The following is a 21,645-nucleotide window of genomic DNA, read 5'->3' on the forward strand; positions in this document are numbered from 1 at the left end:
GATTTCATTTCCATCTTTTGCGATGGTTCCATTTTTCCTTTTTAGTGTAAAAATTTCCTTCTCCCTTCACACAGTTTTCGTTTTGCTGATTTTAAGTACCTATTATCTTCTAATGCTTTCTTTACTATATCGCAGTTAAACTTCCTGACATCTTCTGAAATCCGCTTTCTTACTGTCTTGCAAAGTTCTGCATATTCCACTTTTAGTTTAGGGTCCTTCTTCTTAATCTGAAATTCTCTCTGGTCTTTCATAAGTTTCTTTGTTTCTTCTGTTATTTTCTTCACCGGTTTGATTTCTTTTTCTCCAGCGACTTCTTTTGCTACTTCTTTTAGGATAGTGGTTAAAGTTTTGTTCATCGTGGTGACATCTTGTTCATCCTCAGTGGTGTTATATAGTAAATCAAATCGGTTTTTCAGCTCTAACTGGAATTTATATCAATGTTCTTGAAGCTTTACCATATCGATGACAGTTTTCTATTTTTGATAAGTTTTGCTTTTTCCATTCTAGTGTTAAGCCTTATTCTACATCTAACCAGTCGATGATCACTTCCTGTATTGAATTTGTTGAGAACACAGCAGTCTTGGATCATATTCTTCTTATTAGATAGGATGTAGTCGATCTCGCTAGTTGGTACAGTTGTGCTTCTCCAGGTCCACTTTCTTTGGGGGTTTCTTCTTAAAAAATGAATTCATGATGTATAACTGTTCGCTCTCTGAAAATTCGACGAGTCGGTTTCCTCTGTTGTTTCGTACACCGTAACCATGACGTCTAAAACTGAGCTTTCACCATTTCTTCTCTCTCCAATTCTGGCATCAAAGTCACCGATTACTATTTTGATATGATGGTTTCCTTTACTATGCAGCTCGTCTAGTTCTTCATAAAAGTCGTCTACTACTTCAGAATAGCTTGTTAACTTGTATAATCTGTATCCGGTATCTGTTTGATATTTGCATAACCAGCTTTGCAACTCTATCAGATGTACTATCTAACTCAATGATGCGATTTTTCCACTTTTTATGAATGAGAAAACCTACTCCACTTGTTCTTCCATTATCTGTTCCTCTGTAGTAAAATACATGTCCACTTGGCAAGTTCAATTTTCTCCTCTCCTTTTCTTGTTATTTCACAGATGCCCAAGATGTCCCAATTTATTCTTTCCAGTTCTTCCAACTCCTGCAAACGATTTTCTGAAGAAAGAGATCGTCCATTATATGGGGCCAAGGTCATCATCTTATGGCAGCCTGGTCCAACCCAGAGATTCTTAGCACCCTCTGTCTTCATGTCTTGCTGGTTGCTGCCGTAAGCAGGGACACTCAGACTGCTGGGGACTGAGGGCCTTAGTTTATTGACAGAGTTCATATTCTTTTTAGAGGGTTTTTGACCATAATCCTCCACACTGGCCAGTATGGGTTGGAGGAAGCCCATCCATGTCTGTTCACCACGTGTTAAACATGGGACAGTAGCGACATTTACCTGCTGATAAATAAAATATTGTCAGCAGTGAAGTTTGTGCAAAATTTATGGTAAAAAACTAAGTTTTACCATGTGTTAAAAGATGAGCAAATCTAACATGACATTTTGCCTGTTTCAACACTTAATAATTATGCTTGACACACACTCGCAACATCTTCCATTTATTTTGATAGCTCATTTTCAACTTGGACAAGCAACTCTGAACAATTTTTTGTCAGTTGCATTTTTATTTCTTACTCTTTTTTTTGTCAATTTTATGGGGATTATTGTCAATTTTATTTGTCTTTGCTTTGCTGGAGCATGAGAAACACTCTCAAAGCTAAGTCTTGAAAACATTATTGCAACTTGATGTTGCAGTCAAGAAATCTAGATTTTTAAAATTTTTATCCCCCTAACTTGTAATCAAATAAAGCATTACTGCAGATTGAATGCTGCAACCAAGAAATTTGAATTTTTTTTTTACTTTTTATCCCTTTAACTTATGATCAAACCTGGTCACTTAAATCCAAGTGAAAAACATTTTTATATGTTTTGCAACACTGATAAAAAAGGAAGAATGTTGAAAACATTTGCTTTTCAAAATATCAGCGGTCTCTTAACTAAAAAATAAATCCAATTTGTGAAGTAATTTCCAATTCTAATTGATTTGAAAGAAAATTCAAGATATAGCTACATTCTTCTCGAACTTTTGAATACAAAATTTGACAATTTAGGCCAATTTCATGAGATAACCCATGTGTAGCATGTTTTGCAGACATGCTCACATATGAAGTTTAGATCCATTCACTGTATTATTGTGTAATACCAATACTTTCCATGTGCCGTTTTATATGCCAGTGTGTAGTAAAATATGTTTTTTTTCCTTAATTTCAGTCGTAACTCAGCAAGAGGAAAAACCTGAATCCAATTATAGTCAATGGACTCCTCCGCAGAATCCTAAAGATCGGCAGGAGCCATCTGAACAATGGACAGAAGTGTGAAAATTTTCCATCTCTTTCCTCATTTTTGATGATGCTTATACATGTAATTTTTTTTTGTATAGTAGTTCTAATTTTAATTTTTTATTTCGAATTGTGTTTTTTGCTCAAAACATGCAACAAAAATATCTACGATAAATTTTGTTGTGTTTTATCAAAAATTAACCTATTCAAGATATATTTGTACATAAGCATTGTATGTGTGTGTATTTAATGCCTGTGGTTGTTTTAGGTATTTTGATGTACATTTAACAAAGTATTTATACACTAAAGAATTTTTTTTTCAAATTGTTGTATTAATTCTGTAGGTTGTACATTATATTTAATAGTTTTTATGTGTAATATGTGTGTGTGCTTGTCAAGTGTGGCAGTGAATGTACTTAAATTTTTTTTTAAAAGTTTGATGTACATCCAATTTATTCTTAGAATTCATGCTTCTCTCTCAAGTTGGTTTCAATTGTAGTATTACAAATGCTTAGAGAGCAATTTCGTATGTGTTCTTTGTTTTATTGATGGTAAAAGGTCTTTTGCTATGATTAAAATTGTATGTATTGTTTGGGTTTCTATAAATTGAAATACTTGTGCTCTTAATACAAGATTATAAATTTTCCCAGTGTGTGTCATATTTTGAGCAATTTCATGATTAACACATTTTTTTCAAAATTTAAGTATACTTTCTTAAATTACTTGAAATGTTTTTATTTTTTTTGCAAAATTGGTGGTGTTCGGCTGAATGATTTTTTGAATGCAATGAATTCCTTTCTGTTGCTTGGAACAAGGGTGCACAACCTCCATTCTGCAAGAGGTCTTAATAAAAAGAACTCTCAATCCATAGAACACGATAAATACTCAGCCTAAGAGCATTAATCATCTAGCCAGTGAACTGAAAAGGTTGTGCTCCCCTGACTTGGAGCATCAAATTCTGTAATTAGTTTCACATTGGTTGCTATTATGCTTTGCATTTTCTTGATGGTGACATTACCAAACTTTCATAATATCTTTGACATCACCGTTCTTGGTAAACACTGGCATTTTTAAAAAAAATGTCTTTTGGTTTGTTGAACTTAAGATCATGTGATTAAATTTGTGATTAAATTTCTGATATTTTAAAATTTTTTTTTATGTATGTGTGTAGCAGTTTCAAATATTTTCAACATTTTTTCCTCTATTAACAAAATATGGAAATCTATGTTATCAATCTTTTTAGTAAATTCATTGAGGATCTAATTTATAATTTTTTTTAAGCTTAATCTGTTATAGCTATTTATTACAGTGAGTATTTTTCTTTGTTATAGCTCATCTTTCTCATAGTCTTATTGCAGCTTCATAGCATATATGCACTTGAACTAAATGCTGGAAACATTTTGATCCACTCAGGACATATTTTGCTTTGTATTGTCCATCATGTCTTTTATCATTTATTTAACATTAATTTTGATAGGTATAATTTGTGAAAGTAAAATTTTTTTGGTCCCACTTTACGAACTTGATAGCATTTGGAATGTTAATTAAATATCCACCGGAAAAAAAAGATTTTTATTGAAGTCATAGCATATTTAAGTGCCAAACGGTAGCTTATATTTTAGTGTATTTAATTGTAACTTGAAATATCTCTTTCATGACCTCTCCACATTGGTAGTAGGTGAACACATTTATGTCTCCCATCTGGCCAGTATTCCTCAATACAAATTGTATGAAAATGAACTAAAATCTATCTTGGATTCTATGTTTTTATCTATTACCTTTCTATATTTTTTGTAGTAAACATATCAAACTATGTTTCCCTTGTGTTTGGACTTCCTTATTCTATCTTTGAATCCCTTGTAAATTAACAACTTTTATGAGGGCAGATTTTGACCTCAATGGCAAAAGTAGTTTATCTTTTCTTTTCGACACAACACGAGCATGTACCATATGACATGAAAAAAACTCTCATAATAATATTTTATCTTTATAAGAATAGCTTGCTTTTTAATATTGCTGTTTCAAGGAAATGGCTCTCGGAAAATAAATCTCACATTTCGCATTATGAAGTAAGATCTGAAGTGTAAAACATGGCTTATCTGTTGAATATATACTTCACCCAGTTTCTGTTTTTCCCACTTGAATGTTTTATTAATGTTTTGTCACCGGAATATAATGTTTTGTGCTCATTTACAGAATATTCCGGGATTTTTTTTCAGCATTCCAGAGCCACTGATCATTACTGGCATCAGAACTCACTGTTCCATGTTTGAGCTAAAATACATGCAATTTGATGCAATGATTTTTTTGTATTTTATGTGTTTGTTATGTATGGTATGAATGAGGATGATGTGGTAACAGTTTGCCTGTTAAGTATGAAACTTGTTTGTAGTTATGTTGTTAAATTTTTTTTTCTATAGAAAATGAAGGGTTGTAAAGATCGTTATTTGTTACTAAGTTAATTTGTGATGATGGTATGGTGTTTTTACTGGGAAGCATCCATTTTTTTGTATTTTCTTTTCATTGCCATTGCCATGAAGTTCATATGTCTGTAAATTCTTTTCATGTTTTTGTGACCACCTGGTTGATTTTATGGTATGCAATATTGGTTATTTAGATATGGACTTACAAGCAGTCATACAATTGAGCTATCATTACTTAAAATGAACATTGTTTTGAAATTTTTTGAGCCGAAGTGTTCAATATACGAGAGGTTTTATTCTTGCTTAACTCCCAGTGTTTTATGCAGATATCTTTTGATATCATCATGTGTTCAGTAACATTATTTAGTGCAGTCTTATATATATCATAGAAATTCTACTGCTTCCTGTTTATAAACTGCTGTAACAGGATAGTCCTTTCAATTCCAAATTTTTGAGAATGAGTTTCACATATCCTTTCACTATACTGTTCTGAATTTGATATATTGCTCTCTGTAAGATGCCAATAGTAATATTACACAATTTTATAGGAAGAAATTTGGTTTAACAATTACTTATCTTTTGCAATAGATAGAGTTGATTTTTCTCAGCCCACACAAATGCCAATGAAAGAGACTTTCTGGATATTAATATGATAAGAACTCTGAAATTATTTTCTGATCTTTGCCAGGAATCAAACCCCAGTCCTCTTACAATCAGGCAAGTGTACCAGCCAATGTACTATGAAGACACAGACTTCTTTTCCTTTTAGCATCCACAGTAGACTGACATGCTGAGTAGAGACATTGCAGCCTCCCTCAACTTTAGCAACAGGCCCCCAAGTGGCAACAGTAGAGATAAATGGAATAAAATTGACATGGTTGACCCAGGGTGAAGAGAAAAAAAAGAAAACAGTAGACCACACACACACACATGTGTGAGAGAAAAGCGTAATTATTTGCAACATCCAGAAACTCTCTTTTATGGATGTGTTGTGGGTTGAGAAAAATCATCTCTTTACTATCCCCACCTAAGAACCTATTGCTGAATTTAATTGGGGCTGTAATGTCTCTACTCAGTACGTCACTTTACTGTGCATGTTATAAGGGCAAAAAGTCTAGTGTATTTTTTAGTGCATTTGCCAGATTACAAAATCAGGGTTTAATCGAATCTCATTTTAAATTTATGCATGTCTCTTGTATATTCATACCCCCTCCCCTTTTATTACATAGTTTTGTGCTTCATCATATCCTCAGCTTTCAACCCCTGAAAATTTTGTATTACTATCTCTGATGATCAGAGGCATACGCAGGATCAACCTTTGGAGGGGATGCAGTAGGCATTGGAGGGGAGAGGGTACAAAAATTTTCTTCCCGAGAAATTTTGAGTTACCGCCCGTCAAAAAGCATTTAAATTAACAGAAATTAATATATCATATAAAGGGTATTTTCTTTCATTTTTTAGTTCTTTTGATTTAATCTTTTTCACCAAATATTAATTTTCTTGGTAATTTTTAAAATTTTTGGTCTGCTTGGGGGGGGGGGGAAGGCACGGGTTCCCTGCGTATAACCTCTGCTGATGATTATCATTGTTTTTTGATATGCTTTCTGTTTCAATGAGCATGATTGATCTTTAAGATTAAAATTTGAGGAAGGAAAAAGGTTTCTAACATTAGGTTCTGCAGTAATTTAGGATTATGGTTGAAAGCAGTTTTCCAGAGAGAAGGGGACTTTACACTTTGAGAATTATATTGCACTTGCGACAAAAAATAATTTGATCTTAACATATTTTTATGCATTAATTATGCCGTATTGCTATTGCAATCTTGAACTAATACTGTGCATATTTCATTGAAACTCATCAGGTTGTGAAAGTATTGTTTTTTATATGAATTCTGAATGTATCAATGAGCTTTCGATTAAAAGTTTTGTTGTGGCATGAAAGCTGTATTTGGAGAAAGATAATTTGTACTGTTTGATTTATGTGATACACAGAGTGGGGCATGAATATTGTCCTCCTATCCAGTTCAGTGCAGCGATAAAAGTGACATAAGAGTTACTCGCTTATTTATCATTTACATAATAATTATTATTTACATATTTAAACAAGTTTTTTTAATGTGATATTCCGAGTTTTCTTGATCTTTATTTGCATTTTATTTTCTTTTTTTATGTATATGCCATTAAATGCTATTTTTTTACTTATATACTCCATTTCGTTTGTATATGTGTACCAGAGAATATTTCTCTAATATGCTTGTGCTAGTTATCGTTTTTAAAATTTTGGACATTTCAGTGATATGCTGCATTTAAAAGCTTTTTTTTTTGCTTGTGACATTAGCTTACAAGTTTTCCTTCAGTATTATGTACTGATTTTAGAAGTGTTGTTATTATTAATATTATACAGTATATATAGGTTGATGTTACCTTGTTGCTGTGTTATGTAAAAAAAGTTACATGAGTCTGCTGTTTGTGTATGTGTTTAGGACGCATCATAGAGTTATTGTCTCGTGATTTTTAACTACTTAAAAAAATTTGTTAATGATCATTAAATATATTGTTTTTATTGTTTTACACTCATTTGTCATGCTTGGCTGTTGTTCGATGAACTTTACTCAAATAGTTCTCATTATTTAAAAAAGAAGAATATTTAGAAAACAAAAATCACACACACACACACCCACCCACACACACAAAGATTCTGCTTCAAATTTTTCCGCCTTGTAATTTATAAAGTATGCAAACAAGTTGCCTTTAATAATTCGAGTATAATCTAGTAATATAATTCTTTGTAATTCAGTAATTAGTAATACTAAGTCCTGCTCACATGTACACACACATCTCCATCACGTTAGTTTTGAATACTTTGTTTTATGGAATTTCCACTTTTGGTGATACATCAATTCACATTGGTATGTTCAATATGCATGGGAAAAGGTGATTCATATTAGTTGCATACATGTAAGGTGATTGCACGTAGTGAAAACTAGCACCATACCAAACAGTGGTACCTGTATTCTGGTGCAGTCAGGCATCTGTTTCTCAATTTCACAGCACATGAGCAAATTTGTACACTCAGTCCATTTGCTTCTGGTCATTGCCTGAAAAGTTTCTCTGTATTGACTCAAGACAAGCTTCAATCAGGACTTTTCATAGAGCTCTTCCTTTTGATTTTTGAGAGTTTTCAAGCTACTGAACTTTTTGTTTGCCCAAGCTTCCAGTAGCCATAGTGCAGCCACAACAAATGAAAGGAATCCCATTAACCGAAACATCCAATCATAAGATCCGATGAAGTCTCGAAATATGCCTGTTTTTAGGAGGAAAAAACAAATGGATATGTTATATATATATTTATATTGCGAAATGAATGCAATTATGTCATTAAATATGCTTCACAAAATTGCAGTAAAAACTTCCAGATCAGGAAAATTTTGGCTAATTTTTCAAAAAATTGTTTGGGATTTCAATGTTAATTTTTATGGGGAAAAAAATGTCTCAGTTTATTATTTTACCTGATTTTCCTACATGTAATTTGCAAATTATATGTTAAAAACCATCAGAATTTCTTAGAGTGGATTATATGTGTCGGCATCTTACCTGCAGCTTTTCAACTTAGTGGGTGGGGTAAAAATGAATATTTTTTAAATTAATTTCTTTAAAATAAATGTTTGAAGATTTATAGATAGCATATAGATGTCAATAAGAAAGTCGACATAAATCCTAAAAAATGTCACAAACACCCCTTTAGTTAACTTATTGTACCATACAAGAACCATAATGGAAGAATTTTAATCTGTTGCAACACAGCAGCCTATATTAAAGGTTAACCTCCTTCCCTGGGTTTTTGGTCTAGTAAAACAACACAATATCATGCAAAAAATCTGAGATAAAAGCCCATCTGAAGGAAGTATAGAAAAAAAGTGTGAAGAGATGCTTAAAAAGGATTTTAAAGAAACCCTTTTTTTTTTCACAGGCAGGACCCCTAGATTATGATTTTGTCAGGTGCCCATGGCTTGACTGCAGACAGCCCCTTAAATTGTTTTCTAGTAAATTTCTTGTGCAAAAAAAAATAAAATGAATTTCAAGGCCCCAACCCCCACCATGAGAGCTACGCTATGCAGGTAAAGTATTTCACAAAATTTCAACTTGTTTTGAAATATTTTTCGGGATATGTCGGTGAATTGAAAATGGTTGAATAACCTATTTTTGAACTTTAATCCCCCTTTATGTACAGGCTTTTCGCAACAAATTTGGATGACATGCCGGCGAACTAGCAGAGATGAATCTCAAAAACTGGTATCATTGTTTACACATATCAAATGAAGGAAAGAAGAAGAGAGGAGGGCAGGTTTCCGTTCTTTCTCACTCTCCTAGCTACCCTTTCTCCTATTGTATGCAATGATATATATAGTTCCAGACTCGACCACAAAGCTGCCCTGGAAGAGATCTCGTCAACGGGATAAGTTCAATGGCAAAGTTGTGGCATTCATTCATTCATTCATGCAATGCTATATATTTTTTTTGTCAAACAGTAAAGAGGGAGAAAAGATAACACACCCATTTACACAGGGACGAGATATTTCGTCCTTGAGCGTTAAAGGGTTAATTGGACTATATAAACTCATCCCTTACCTATGATCGGAGGCCGAGCAAATGAAACCAGTCCATTACAGAAATGAACCAATCCAACTATGAGGGACATCTTGTCCGTACCTGCGAATTCGGCCTGAAGAATGTACAACAACGTGATGCTGCTACCGCTGAAAAGTCCGTGAATGCCAGCAATTGCACAGAAATGAAACAGGTTCGTAGCGAAAGGATAAAGTTGAAACATTAGCCCGATGGCGATGGAATTTATCACGAATTGATTCCTGGATTGGATGAACCCACGGTCGACGAGCCACCCGAGCCCACATCGACCAAACATGTCTATCAGGGAGAATGTCGACATTATATACATAGAGCTCATTTCTTCGACACCTTCGTCGATAGCGTAGTCCACTATGACCACCAGAAATGATATGAACAGAAGGTAGAACACCGCGGAAGAAAATGCGACGATGTAGAAAGTTTTCCGGCTCAACAAGTCTTTCGCGTTCGCGAAAGCTGTCCTCATGCCGCTGCCGAAAGATGGCCTCCCGTCTTCGTCCGAGAGTCCATCTTGCCGATCATCAATAGAACACAACGGTGTCAGGCCGTCACCCGTCGCATCACACAATGTTCCTTCATTTTCATTATTACTCTTCAACTCCGAGTAATCGTTTATCAGAAAATGTTCGCCATCTTCGACCCGGGAATCTGAAGTGCACAATGAAGGCAAGCTGCTGTATTTTTGCCCGTTCAGTTTGGCACAAGGGAAATATCTGCTTTCACATGGAACGACGGATTTCGTGCTCGTTTCCGTCTCGAAGTACAGTCGGGAAACCTCCGGAAGATGGTTTTCTTGTTGTAGACGTTCTGCGTCCATAGATTTTTCGCTCTGGTGAAGTGTGTCGATCTGTTCGTACGTTTCCTGTGTTTCGTTCAGCCAAGGCGGATCTCGTAGTAAAGAACTAGCGACCAAAGTGTTCATCACTACCCCGCTGAGCATCAGGAACAGCCCCTGCAGCCCGTACAGTTGCAAGAAACACTCGATGAACGATGGTAGAATGAAGCAGCTCACTGATACGCCTGAGAATGATAATCCCAATGCTGTTGTCTTGTGACTTTTAAAGTACCTGTCGATCACTATCGGTATGAGAGCAGTCACTATACCGACACCGATCCCTGAAACAAAATTATGATAAACATGAACACATATTTCAGGAATTACAAATATATATATATTTTCAAACACCATGAAGGGAGAGAGACGGCTTTTTTCTCGGCTCAATATATCAATGGGGGGGGGGGGGGAAATTCAGATATTTATTGGATATTATGCCGAAGTGAACTCGGAAAGAAAAGTCATCTGGTCTCCGCCGAGACTGGGACCTTGGCCCTCTTGCAAACCGGGCAAGCATGCTACTAATTACACCATTGGAGAAGAGAGAGATACGCGACCCTGCCTTCCTTATTTCTCTCTTAACCAGAGATGGCTTAAGCGAGGGTGCAAGGGGTGCGGTGCACCAGGGCTATACGTTGTAAGGGGCAGCAGCGTTGACCTTAGTAAAGACTACAAAATTAAAAAATTCATTTCGTGAAAATTCAATTTGACATCACGCTTTTCAGTTATACCTCGGCAACGGAAATGTTTAGAAAACTTGAGGGAATAGACAATGCATATCACTAATGCCAGAAACAAGAATGTAATCTATCAGAAGCGGCTAGAGACTCTTCCTCTCGAAATCTCTACCCCGTGCTGGACGTATTTTTTGCGCCACTTGCTTAGTCCCTACATCCTGCATCAGGGCCCCCTAGCCAGATTTTTCATGCGGGGGGAAGCTTCTATAGAAAATTTATAGTGTTTAAGAATAAAAATGATAAGGGATTGCCCCTCCCGGACTGGATCCCTGTCAGTCCTACCCTTGTGGGGGGTCATGCCCCTTCCCTCACAACTTATTCTGACAATTCCTAACAAAAAAATTATTTTTCAAAAAACATTTTTTTGCCCTTTCATCTCGGATTTGGTGCTCCTCCAGAGCGGACAGAAATAATTTTCCATGATTTTTTTGGCCAATGAAAATTTTCCCTCCATTAACGTCGGGTTTAGCGCAGCTCTAGAGAAGCGCCCCGTGCGGCCGCAATGGGTCGCAGAGATCAAGAGCAGTCGTCGTGAAACATCTTTAAAATAAATTTCTTAATAAAAATGGCCTCTTTTTTTTTCTTACATCATTACAGGATAAGTGATGATGACTCACCAATAAGTGCTATTTGGAATTAAGTTAACTGGCGTGAGCATTTTACATGGTAAGCAATGGTGTGCGGCTTTCTTCTGAAAAAAATCGAGGCCCCCCCCCCGACTACTTCACCAAACACCAACACTGGCCATATCGCTATATTGCAATTTACTGCCATTAGTGAGATGGGTTGGAAGTGAAGGCGCTGTCTATCGATGGTCGCCTCGAGTTCGTTAGGGAAAATATCTTATCTATATCCTCCCTTGGGTTCGAACCCGGGACCCTGCCAACAACCTTCACGATGGTAGACGAGCATCTTACCACCATGCTACTCGGGCACCGGCCCCCCCTTGACTGGAGCCCTGTCAGCCTCACGCCAAGGTCTCCATTAGGGGCAGCATATCAAGCTTCCCACCCGGGCGGCAGGGCCGGCTAACCGCCTCTGCTCTTAACTTCAGCAAATGACTCTCAGGTGAGATGTAGAGAGAGATAGACGGCTTTTTTCTCAGCCTCAGCACGTGAAATAAGGAAGGCAGGGGGACGTGTCTGTACCACCACGAATAATTACACAAAACTTAAAAACAAAAGAAAAAGATTTTGAAATACAGTGAGATACCTCGGCTTACGAATTTTTTGGGTAACGAAAGTTTTTTTCGTGATTTTTTCGCCTCGGGTAACAATTATTTTCGTTGGTTATAGATGCACGCACTAACATAAAACAACCGCGTCGTGAGTTGAATTTTAGCGCCAATCATTATCAAAATTAATTACTCAAGCGCGATTAAACTCATGTCCACTTCGGAATCTTTTTCCAGATGTACCACCATTTCTCTGTGAAAGTTTTTGAATCCTTTCATGTAAAATGAAAGATTCAGCTAAAATAGAAAATGCATTAAAAAAAAAGAAAGAAAAGAAAGAAGGCTGTTTTCAAAAAATGAATTATTCAGTGGAAGAATCTTAGCGTAAAACTGAACAGTCTGGATCAGGGGGGTCTTCAACCTTACGGATACGGCATACCAAATTGAAACTCCCTACAACGCCCGCAGGACACCAACTCATGCAATTTAGTGACATCTTAATAGAAGGGATCTCAACTGGGCTCCCGGGTTAAACAGGGACAAAAATAATTGAAGACTTTTACTTATTCTGAAATTATTTCTTTTGTTAATTATAAATTTTGATTAGTTTTGAAAATATTTTAACACCAATGCTGAAAAAAAATTGATTAATTAATTCTAAGATTAATTTCAATCTGAAATCACTATAAATGATTTTGTAATTATTAAAGTGTCTTTTACTGATTGCGTAATAATTCCTATCAGAAAATACGGAATTATTTCTTTCATTGATTTATCGATTGAGTTTTTTCACTAGGTCTGAAATTATTTTGTTTCAAAAATTATTTCTTTCAGTAATTCTGAGTTTTCAACAATTCTGGAATTATTTCTTTCATCATTTCTAGAATTATTTCCTTTGCCGAATCGATTTCGGCTTACGAATTCTGGAATGAATTATTTTCGTTAGCCGAGGTATCACTGTAATGTTAACACATAAATATGTGTGCACTTTTTACTGATTTTGACAGACTTATCTCGAATAACACATATTTATTTTATATAACATTGAATATATGATCAATAGAGAAATCATTACCGTAGCCAAATTTTTTTTTCTGGAAGAGGGGAAAGGACACGTAGGATGGTAAGTTTAATCACGTGACTCCACCTACAATAATTACAGATAAGTAATTTTAGTAACAAGGTAAGTAATTTTCTTTTACCAGTCCCTGATATCCCACCCACCTTCGACCACAAGAAAAAATTACCATGAATGAATCCAAAGCACACGTTGATCCACATCATACTTTCAGCTTGGTGGCACAGGGCTATCCCAAGCGTAGCGATGGCAGATCCGATCAGAGCTACCGTCCGAATCGACAAGAATCTGGTGAGCATGCTCATTATTAGTCCTGCGAGTGAGAATATTGAGAGAGAACGTAATTATTATCTTTAATTGAAGCAGTTTCTTTTTTATGGATTGAAAATTGAATTACTGATACAGTGAAATAACGATATAACGATTTCTGCGGACAAAAAAAAAAAACATACAAAAAAACTTGGGGGTGGGGTCATCCAACACTTCACTAGAGATATAGTGATCTAAAGTGTGCTGTTGGATTATTCCTGTATCGAGACGCAATATTGTCATCCTGCGCCACCAAATTTATGCTATTGTTGGCGTCTCTTTAAAAACGGCGTTGTTAGTACCCCCTAGAAAATGCACGAATGAATATACAAATACAAAGACCACAAGAGACAAAATGCCCATAAAACATGTCGAGTATATACGTATCTAAACTACATAAAAAATAAAGTAGCCCAATAAGACCAATAAAAGACAGATAATTAATATTGTGTAATACACTGCCCACAAACATCATGGTTATCTTTTGTATGGGGATAGCTTCTCGATTTATCCCAATATGTCTGTGGCATTTTTTTAACGTGTCAATTGTGTTAGAATTCATGACCCCTAGAGGTAAACGATTCCATTTATTCGCTACCCTATTAGAGAAAAACTTCCCGCAACACCACCACCTGGAATTGTCCTCAATTAAACGATACTGGTGTCGCCTAGTCGAAGCAGTTGATTGACGATGCATTAATAACTCATGGCCCATTTTAACCATTCTATTTAAAATTTTAAACACTTCAATCCCATATCTCCCTCCTCATGGCCCCCACATCCTGAAGCAGGGCCCCTAGGCTGGGATCTTTTACGCCCCCCCTTTATGATGAATTTATAGCGTGAAAAAAGAAAAAAAAATGATGAAAATCCTCCTGGGCCCCAGGGCTGGAGCCTTGTCAGCCCACCCTTTGTGGGGGCCATGCCCCTCCGACATCTGCGCTCTTCCAATGCAAACATTTTCAAAAAAATCGAGTCTCTCTTCATAGCTTAAGTGCCATTCATGTGCCATCAAGAGCACGCGTGACTCTTCTCTGCACCCCTTCGAGCAAGTCAATGTCCCCCTGTAACATTCACAACATAATTATAAGGGTGGATAAATGAAAATGAAACAGTTGTTATAATTTGATTTATTTTTCTATTGGTATGGCGAAACATTGTGTAGAGGTGAAGCGGGAGGTAAGGAAGGCAACCCTACTGTGTAATGGACGTACCCTATACAGTGAAACACGATAGGCCGGCAGTATTGTCCAACAGCCAATCGGTTGTTTTTTCATTTGTGTCCGCGGAATGTTTGAGAGTAAAGAAGAGCAACGTGGTGTAATTCGTTTTTCTAGTGGCAGAAGGAGTTGGATTTCGCGAAGTGCATCGGCGAACGGAGGCTACATGCACTGTCATATTGACTCGCATGCAGGACTGACACAAGCGTTTGCACTGTGCATTCACTTTCCTGCAGCAGAGTTTCTCATCAATGGTGACATAAACGGAACCGAAACGCACTTCCACCTCCTTGCTGATGTCCCTTATTGTGTGTAATCTGTTTGGGTTGATTATTTGGTCGACTTCTTTCATCAAAGCGTCCGTGATGACGTGAGAATAACATCACGTTGCTCTTCTTTACTCGCAAACATTCTATAGACGCAGATGAACTGTGGTTCCCAACTTCGAGGCACGAATGCGAGCCATCTTCCCGTTAAAAATATCTCGCCGCAGAGAGCAACAGGGCTACAACGGTACAAATACTCAGTCATTACACTTCACGTCTGAAATATAGATGAAAGCACTGAAAAAGCAAACACAACACTAGATACGCCCTCAGACTGTTAGGTACACACACTCACACTTCCGGCACAACTCACTCGGCAGTAAATTGCCCATGATCCCCACTCTGTCTTTATAGGGATATAAACTGGTCATCCAGAGGGTTTGGGCCACGGTCGAAGAGCGATACGCCCAACACCTCCTATAACTCTAGCTACAGATGGCATTGGTCTGACGAGCGTTAATGACGTCAATAAGCAGTGAAGAGGCCTTCTAGCTATAGATGGCGTTGATGCGACTCAGCGAGTACTAAGCGCCGAAAGACCACCAGCGAGCAAGAAGACACAAAATTGAGGTTACATTAGGCAGATGCTTACATAGATACGCACGTCGGACTGCAGGTCTCGAAGAGGGGGGGGGGGTCCACGAAAAACTATAGACATATATATTTACAATAACGTACGCAACAATTATAAAAGAGACAAATGCAGAAAAAAACGCTATGCCAGTGCAGGGAGGAGGGGTACAAAATACTACGAAGGGAAAAACGATATGTAGAAAAGCATATGGCGATAGACTGGAGTTGGGTTCGGTTTGAGAGATGGAAAACAACCAACCGATTGCCTTTTGTGCGATACTGTCAGCCGACCGCCAGCACATATCACTTCTTTCCGAGCGACTACCTAGGGCAAGTTCATTCCAGTAAAGGGTTGCCTTCCTTACCTACTTCCTTATACAAAAATAAATAAAATTTTACAAGTGTTTTGTTTTCATTTGATCCACCCTTATAATATGTTGATTAATAATATTCAGTTAATTAATTGCCTTTCCCTTGCAAAGGGGGGCTCACTTGCATCACACTCTTGTGTTATTTTACACAGAAAGTAAGCAATACTTCATTATCACTACCGGATGTTAACATGACAATAGGCACTTCCAAACAAATTTGAAAGTTGTTGTAGAGAAGATTTTCTCAAACTTTCATGTTCCACGGATCCTTTTCTGCTGATAAGATGAAGTCCACGGATCCTTTTATGAAATATTATTCAGTACATAGCAAGGCAAAAACAATGAATTAATTATTTCATCCAAGGTCACGAACCTCCGAGAATGCCTCCCGGTATTCCTGGTTAAGAACCTCTGTTGTAGAGGAATTCATCGTTATACTGAGTATTGTAGTATAGAGGTTTCAATGTACAATATTTCATCAAATAATGAAATTTGAGTCAAATATTGGCGTATTTCTTAAATTTTGAGTACATAGACATGAATCAATCGATGAATTTAATCCATCGAATTTAAATAATTTCTAGTTCCAACTCGTCCGTCGAATTCAATCCATGAATGTTCTATTACATTCAAATTATGGCTCTGGCTTCACAACTCATAAAAGTCTAATTTTGTTGCCTTTCAAGTAATTTCTTACAACTTTTGCGCTAAATTTACGGTCGTTGTCGTGCTGGAATATCGGTGAGAGAGACATGTGTCACGTCGCGTAAAGGGCAACACGTGGTTATGAAATACGTTTTCGAATCCAAAACTGTTCCTTGTGATTTTTTCAGAAGGTAAACGATACCAACACCATTAGAAGAGAAGCACACCATTTTCGCCTTCGTGTTTAACAGAAAAAACCTATAACACCTAAATAATTTTAATTACCTTATAACTTATCTTATTAATACGTACCTATAGGCAGTGCCGTCTTAACGCATGGGCCCACCTGGGCACGGCCCGGGGGCTTCAAGAGACGAAGGGTCTCACAAAAATTAGATTCGGTTGAAATTTTCTAGGATTAACCGGGTAGGGCCTCCGAAAAACCACTTGGTCTGGGGGCCCATGATACTCTTAAGACGGCCCTGCCTATATTACCTATTTATGCCTTGGATTGTTTCTCTGGTCAGTAGGAAGATTGGCATAATACTCCCTCTCTCTTCCCCTTCTGTAGTTAAGTAATAACGATTTTTTTTTCACTTGGAAGACAACAGTAGCCCATAATGTTCAGCCGATGTTTTAAAAATAATAAAATAAACTCACATCCAGTCCGTGTTTAGAATTAAATTCACCCGGTTTTTGAGCTAATGGACACACACACACACACACACACACACACACACATTTCGAGGATCTCTCTCTTTGATTGCATTTTTATTGCTCTGTCTATCCCATCTGTTGCCTTCTTTGGGAATTGCAAGAACATTACCTTTTACATGTTCCCGAGATCATTAAACATGACTCCACAAACTTATGAACTATCTTGATATATCAAAATTACTTGCCACTTGAGCTTGACTTCACCCAGAGCCTTAAATACGCTTTCCCGAAAAAAATGTATCGAATATTTTTTGTTTCAGAGTTTTAATTATGTATTTTGCATAATCCTTGTTATGAATTCATATTAAATAAGAATTAATTACTTCCATATTTGATTAAACTATATTTGTCGAAACATTTTCGATCCACCAAAAAACAAAAAATTGAACAATAAAAGTTCATGACCCCAAACAACCCAATTTTAGCTACAAGTGTAGATAAATACCTTCGTTATGCTTTACATATGTCACAGTCAGGTCAGGGCAGTGCACGCGAATGAGGACGCTGCAAACATTATTACATTTGTCGAAAGACTTTTGAGAGCTACTGTAAACGAGCTTACCTGCCAAGTCGGACAAGGCGGAACACATGGTGAAAGGCCATGACGCTACTTCTCTGCTGACACCGAAGGTATGCAGAATAGCCACGTATAACAAACCGGCAGATCTAAAAATTCCGAATAAAGCGAACTGTATGAAAGCGCACGATGCTACAATGACCCAGGCATAACCTTCGTCAGGACGAGATGACGCGGACACGGTGGAGGCGGCCATCGCAGACATCATTCCAAGTAAGAAATGGATCTGAAACCGTATATTTTGGTTATCATTCAGACTTGAGGGCACATACAGGCAGATACACAAACCCACCGAATGGCCTGATCAAACACTGTCGCGACATCGTCTGCATTATCGTCATTGCAGAAATCGTATTTGGTTTATTTGCAAAAGAAAGAAAAAGTTCCCTTCTTTCTTTAAAAAGAAAGAAGTTTTGGACATTCCTCTCTCCACTCCTTATGATGCGATAAAAATCATCATTTTCGTAGAAAGGACAACCCTAAGATTTTCTTGGCTGGATCCAGCTCCTCTAGCGACTTCACTCATCGCTGCTTAAGTTCGGGAGACAACACTTGACCTTTAGCGTTGTGTTATACGACGATGATGATTCAATGCGAATAAATATAGTAGATATAAAGTAAAAACGAAGTCTCGAAAAGTGTGCGCAAGCGTTATTTTACGTGATAAAATGCGGACCAATATCCGATACATTTATCAATGAATAAAATATTAAAAAAACAGAGGAATCGTTGTTGAGAGATTCAAATCGTACGAACAGCCATTTACGTCAACGAGGCAATGACGGCAGACCCGATGACCATCATAGCAAGACCTCTAGATGTCTTGAATATATCACCTTTCAAGGTTGCTTCGAGTCTTGATTTAACTGCTGCTGCAGGAAGTCAAGGGGTAAATGATCGGCCTTTGGGCAACGAAGCCGATATTGTAATAATCGATACGAGACAGAAGAAGATAATCCGCGGAAAAAAAAATATTCGCGCGATTTATAACGAGTATATTTTGAATACAAATTGGCATTGCAGAGATTTATTCAGTTTTATTGGTCATTTTTCTGCTCCAAATTATTGTATTTAAGAACTGCAAACCAAAACACAACGTTGCTATGTGTTGCGTGTGTTGATCCGAGGAAGAATTCAATAGCAATTATTTTTGCTTCTCAAAATATCATTATTATTGTCTGTTCTGCATGTTGGCAAATAATAATCACAATATGTGAACTCTTTCTGTTCAAAGTATGGAAATTTGAATTGCCCTTCGCTAATTTTGTATGTTGAATGCACGATATATTAGTGGTTATAGGGCAGTGAATAAAAGGTTGAAAACACGAATGGCTTGTTCGATGGGGAGTCTCATTGTTGAAAGAGGAAGGTTTTGAAGTTAATAGCATGATCTCTCAATAGATGGTCGAAATGCAATCATCGACGTCCGTAGGCTCTTCATTATTCACTGGCGTGATTTATTGATGAGATTTTTATCGATTGTTTTATTCGTTTTAACCCCTTTACCGGCTTAGAGAAGTCTAATTCATAGTTCTTACTAAATCATCATCATCATCTCCAGATATAACTAGATTTCCAAAAATCTTGTATTAACAAGGTAGGACATCTACATATATGTCACCTTCTGGTGGTTATGATGTTATTTACGAGCTGTACGTTGATTGTTGCCGCCGTCCAGTGCACTTAGCCACTCGGCATATACACGCAGATAATACATAAGCAGATTTTCAGCCATTATTGACCCCTCCCCCTTGTCAGCAAAACACTGACCCCACCCTTCCCCCCTGTCAGCAAAATTTCGTCAGCAGCTGAGAATATTTCATATCTTCAAAAAGGGGTGATTGATGATGTGAGCAACCTTCAAACCCCCCCCCCCCACCCCCCCGTCATAAGAAGTCAGCAAATCCTAAACCACCCCCCTCGATGCTGACGTAATATTTGAATGACCCCTAAGGGGTAATATCCTATCTGCTTACGTAGTTTAGGGGTAGAGCACTCGTCCACCATACGAGCCTCCGTGGAAGCCGAGATGAATTTTCTTTCTAAATAATCATCCGTCATAATCTCCAGATATAACCAGTCTTATGAAAATCTGGTATAAATAAATCATTAACACTCCCCCCCCCCATAAAATGCCATATCTATTTTTAATGAAGTAGGCTTTTTCCTGATTTTCAGCAGGTGCATAGTGGGGGAGGGGTAGGAAAACGTGTATCTCGTCAATGCCGGTGAGAGGGTTAGGGGTTGGAAGTATAGCAGTGTTGCCAGGAGTGTCCCATGTTCCAAAGACATGTCCTAGTGTAGTATTCTTCGACCACTGGTCCCTGGGCCGGTCCGTGAAAATACAAATACAACGCCACAACAGGCAAAATGCCCAACGAGGTGGCTGAGAAACTGGCCCCAATCTTTGTAGCCGCTATTACAGATTTAAAAAATGAATTAAAATCTTGTTAAGTTTTTGCCGTCAGCGGGTCTGCAAATTATTCCTTCTACTCATTCATCTTTTGCCGGTCCGAAAATTATTTTTCCTATTACTTTTAGTCTGGTCCACAAATTATTCTTTTCATTTATTAGTTTTTTTTGTCTGTCTGCAAATCATCATTTTATCTAATTATTTTTTTAGCCGGTCCGCAAATTATTTGTCCTTTTGTTTATAATTTGCTTGCCCGAAAATCATTTTACTTATTTATTTTTGGTTGGTTTGCATTGTTCCTCTTTATTCATTTTTTTCACATTCATTTGTTTTGTGCCGGTCCGCAAATAATTTCTCTCATTTCGTCGGTCCTCAGGTGTGAAGAGGTTGAAGAAGATTGTCCTAGTGCCTGAAAAAAAGCTGTTTGCAACGTATTTTGAGTTTTCTTTTTTTTGGAAAGAAAAAATTTCGAATCATCAATAATAGTTAAAAGAAATTCAAAATTTTTCATATTGTCTGATTAATATTGTTATATTAATCAGACAATAGTTTTTTTTCAGTCTTAGGAAAAAAAAATTGAAGTAAATAAGACAAATAATCTTGATATTGGAAGAATTGTGGAAATTTAATTTGTGTACTGACGCCATCTGTTGAAGACAGAGGAAAGTAAAAGTTTCTCTAAGGCACACGATTATGCATTCAGTTGGTGCTGCTACCTATATTTTAAGTCAATGACTTTCCGGGAATTACATGTCCCGTTTTTTTATTTGCGCAGACCTAGCAACCCTGACGTATAGAACAGTGTTCTTCAACCTTTTTAGATTGCAGACCAGTGAAAATAAACAGCTTCACGGATCAGAAATAATTTGCAGACCGGCAAAATATAAATAAATAGGAGAATATTAATTTGCGAACTGACAAAAAAATAAATAAATTGGAAAGACAGTTTGCGGACTGGCAAGAAATTAAATGAACAGGAAAAAATAACTTGTGGGTCAGCAAAAAAAAAAAAAAAAAAAAAAATGGAGGACTAATTTGTGAATCAGCAATAAATAAATTAATTAAAAGGGTAATTTGTGAATCAGCAAAAAAAAGTAACTAGATAAAAGTAGCTTACGGACCAGAGAGCAAAAGATAAAGTGGAGTGATAATTTGCGGACCATGAAAATATAAATGAATAGGAAAAA

General features: G+C 36.9%; 2 protein-coding genes across 2 annotated transcripts in view; one reads left to right on the plus strand and one right to left on the minus strand.

Annotated features, from left to right (window-relative positions):
• LOC149075576 (uncharacterized) overlaps nucleotides 1-7,409 on the plus strand; it is a 39,834-nt gene extending 32,425 nt beyond the window's left edge. The window contains exon 16 of the mRNA XM_089243062.1: nucleotides 2,347-7,409. Within this exon, the coding sequence (XP_089099188.1) occupies nucleotides 2,347-2,453 (107 nt within the window). The 3' untranslated portion in view covers nucleotides 2,454-7,409. The remainder of the gene's footprint in view (nucleotides 1-2,346) is intronic.
• Nucleotides 7,410-7,456: 47 nt separating this feature from the next.
• Nucleotides 7,457-18,547, minus strand: LOC149075577 (monocarboxylate transporter 12-like). Its single transcript, XM_089243064.1, has 4 exons — nucleotides 18,031-18,547; nucleotides 13,477-13,620; nucleotides 9,466-10,599; nucleotides 7,457-8,140 (listed from the first exon to the last, which is right to left on the minus strand). The coding sequence occupies exons 1-4, from the start codon at nucleotides 18,251-18,253 to the stop codon at nucleotides 7,974-7,976; spliced, it is 1,668 nt and encodes a 555-aa protein (XP_089099190.1). The 5' UTR covers nucleotides 18,254-18,547; the 3' UTR covers nucleotides 7,457-7,973.
• Between the last annotated feature and the right edge of the window lie 3,098 nt (nucleotides 18,548-21,645).

The sequence above is a fragment of the Pholcus phalangioides genome, unplaced genomic scaffold (genome assembly GCF_987345545.1).
Source record: "Pholcus phalangioides strain wild (caught in Gottingen) unplaced genomic scaffold, Ppha-v1.0 ptg000015l_1, whole genome shotgun sequence".
NCBI lineage: Eukaryota > Metazoa > Arthropoda > Arachnida > Araneae > Pholcidae > Pholcus > Pholcus phalangioides.

Bases quoted from the DNA above. Each gene is read 5' to 3' on its own strand.
- LOC149075577 (XM_089243064.1), bottom strand. From the start codon at position 18,253: ATGATGTCTGCGATGGCCGCCTCCACCGTGTCCGCGTCATCTCGTCCT. The intron at 10,600-13,476 runs GTAATTTTTTCT...ATTTTGTTTCAG, and splicing joins GTGCTTTGGATTCATTCATG to GGATCGGTGTCGGTATAGTG. The intron at 8,141-9,465 runs GTAAGGGATGAG...TCCTAAAAACAG, and splicing joins TGCTCGGCCTCCGATCATAG to GCATATTTCGAGACTTCATC.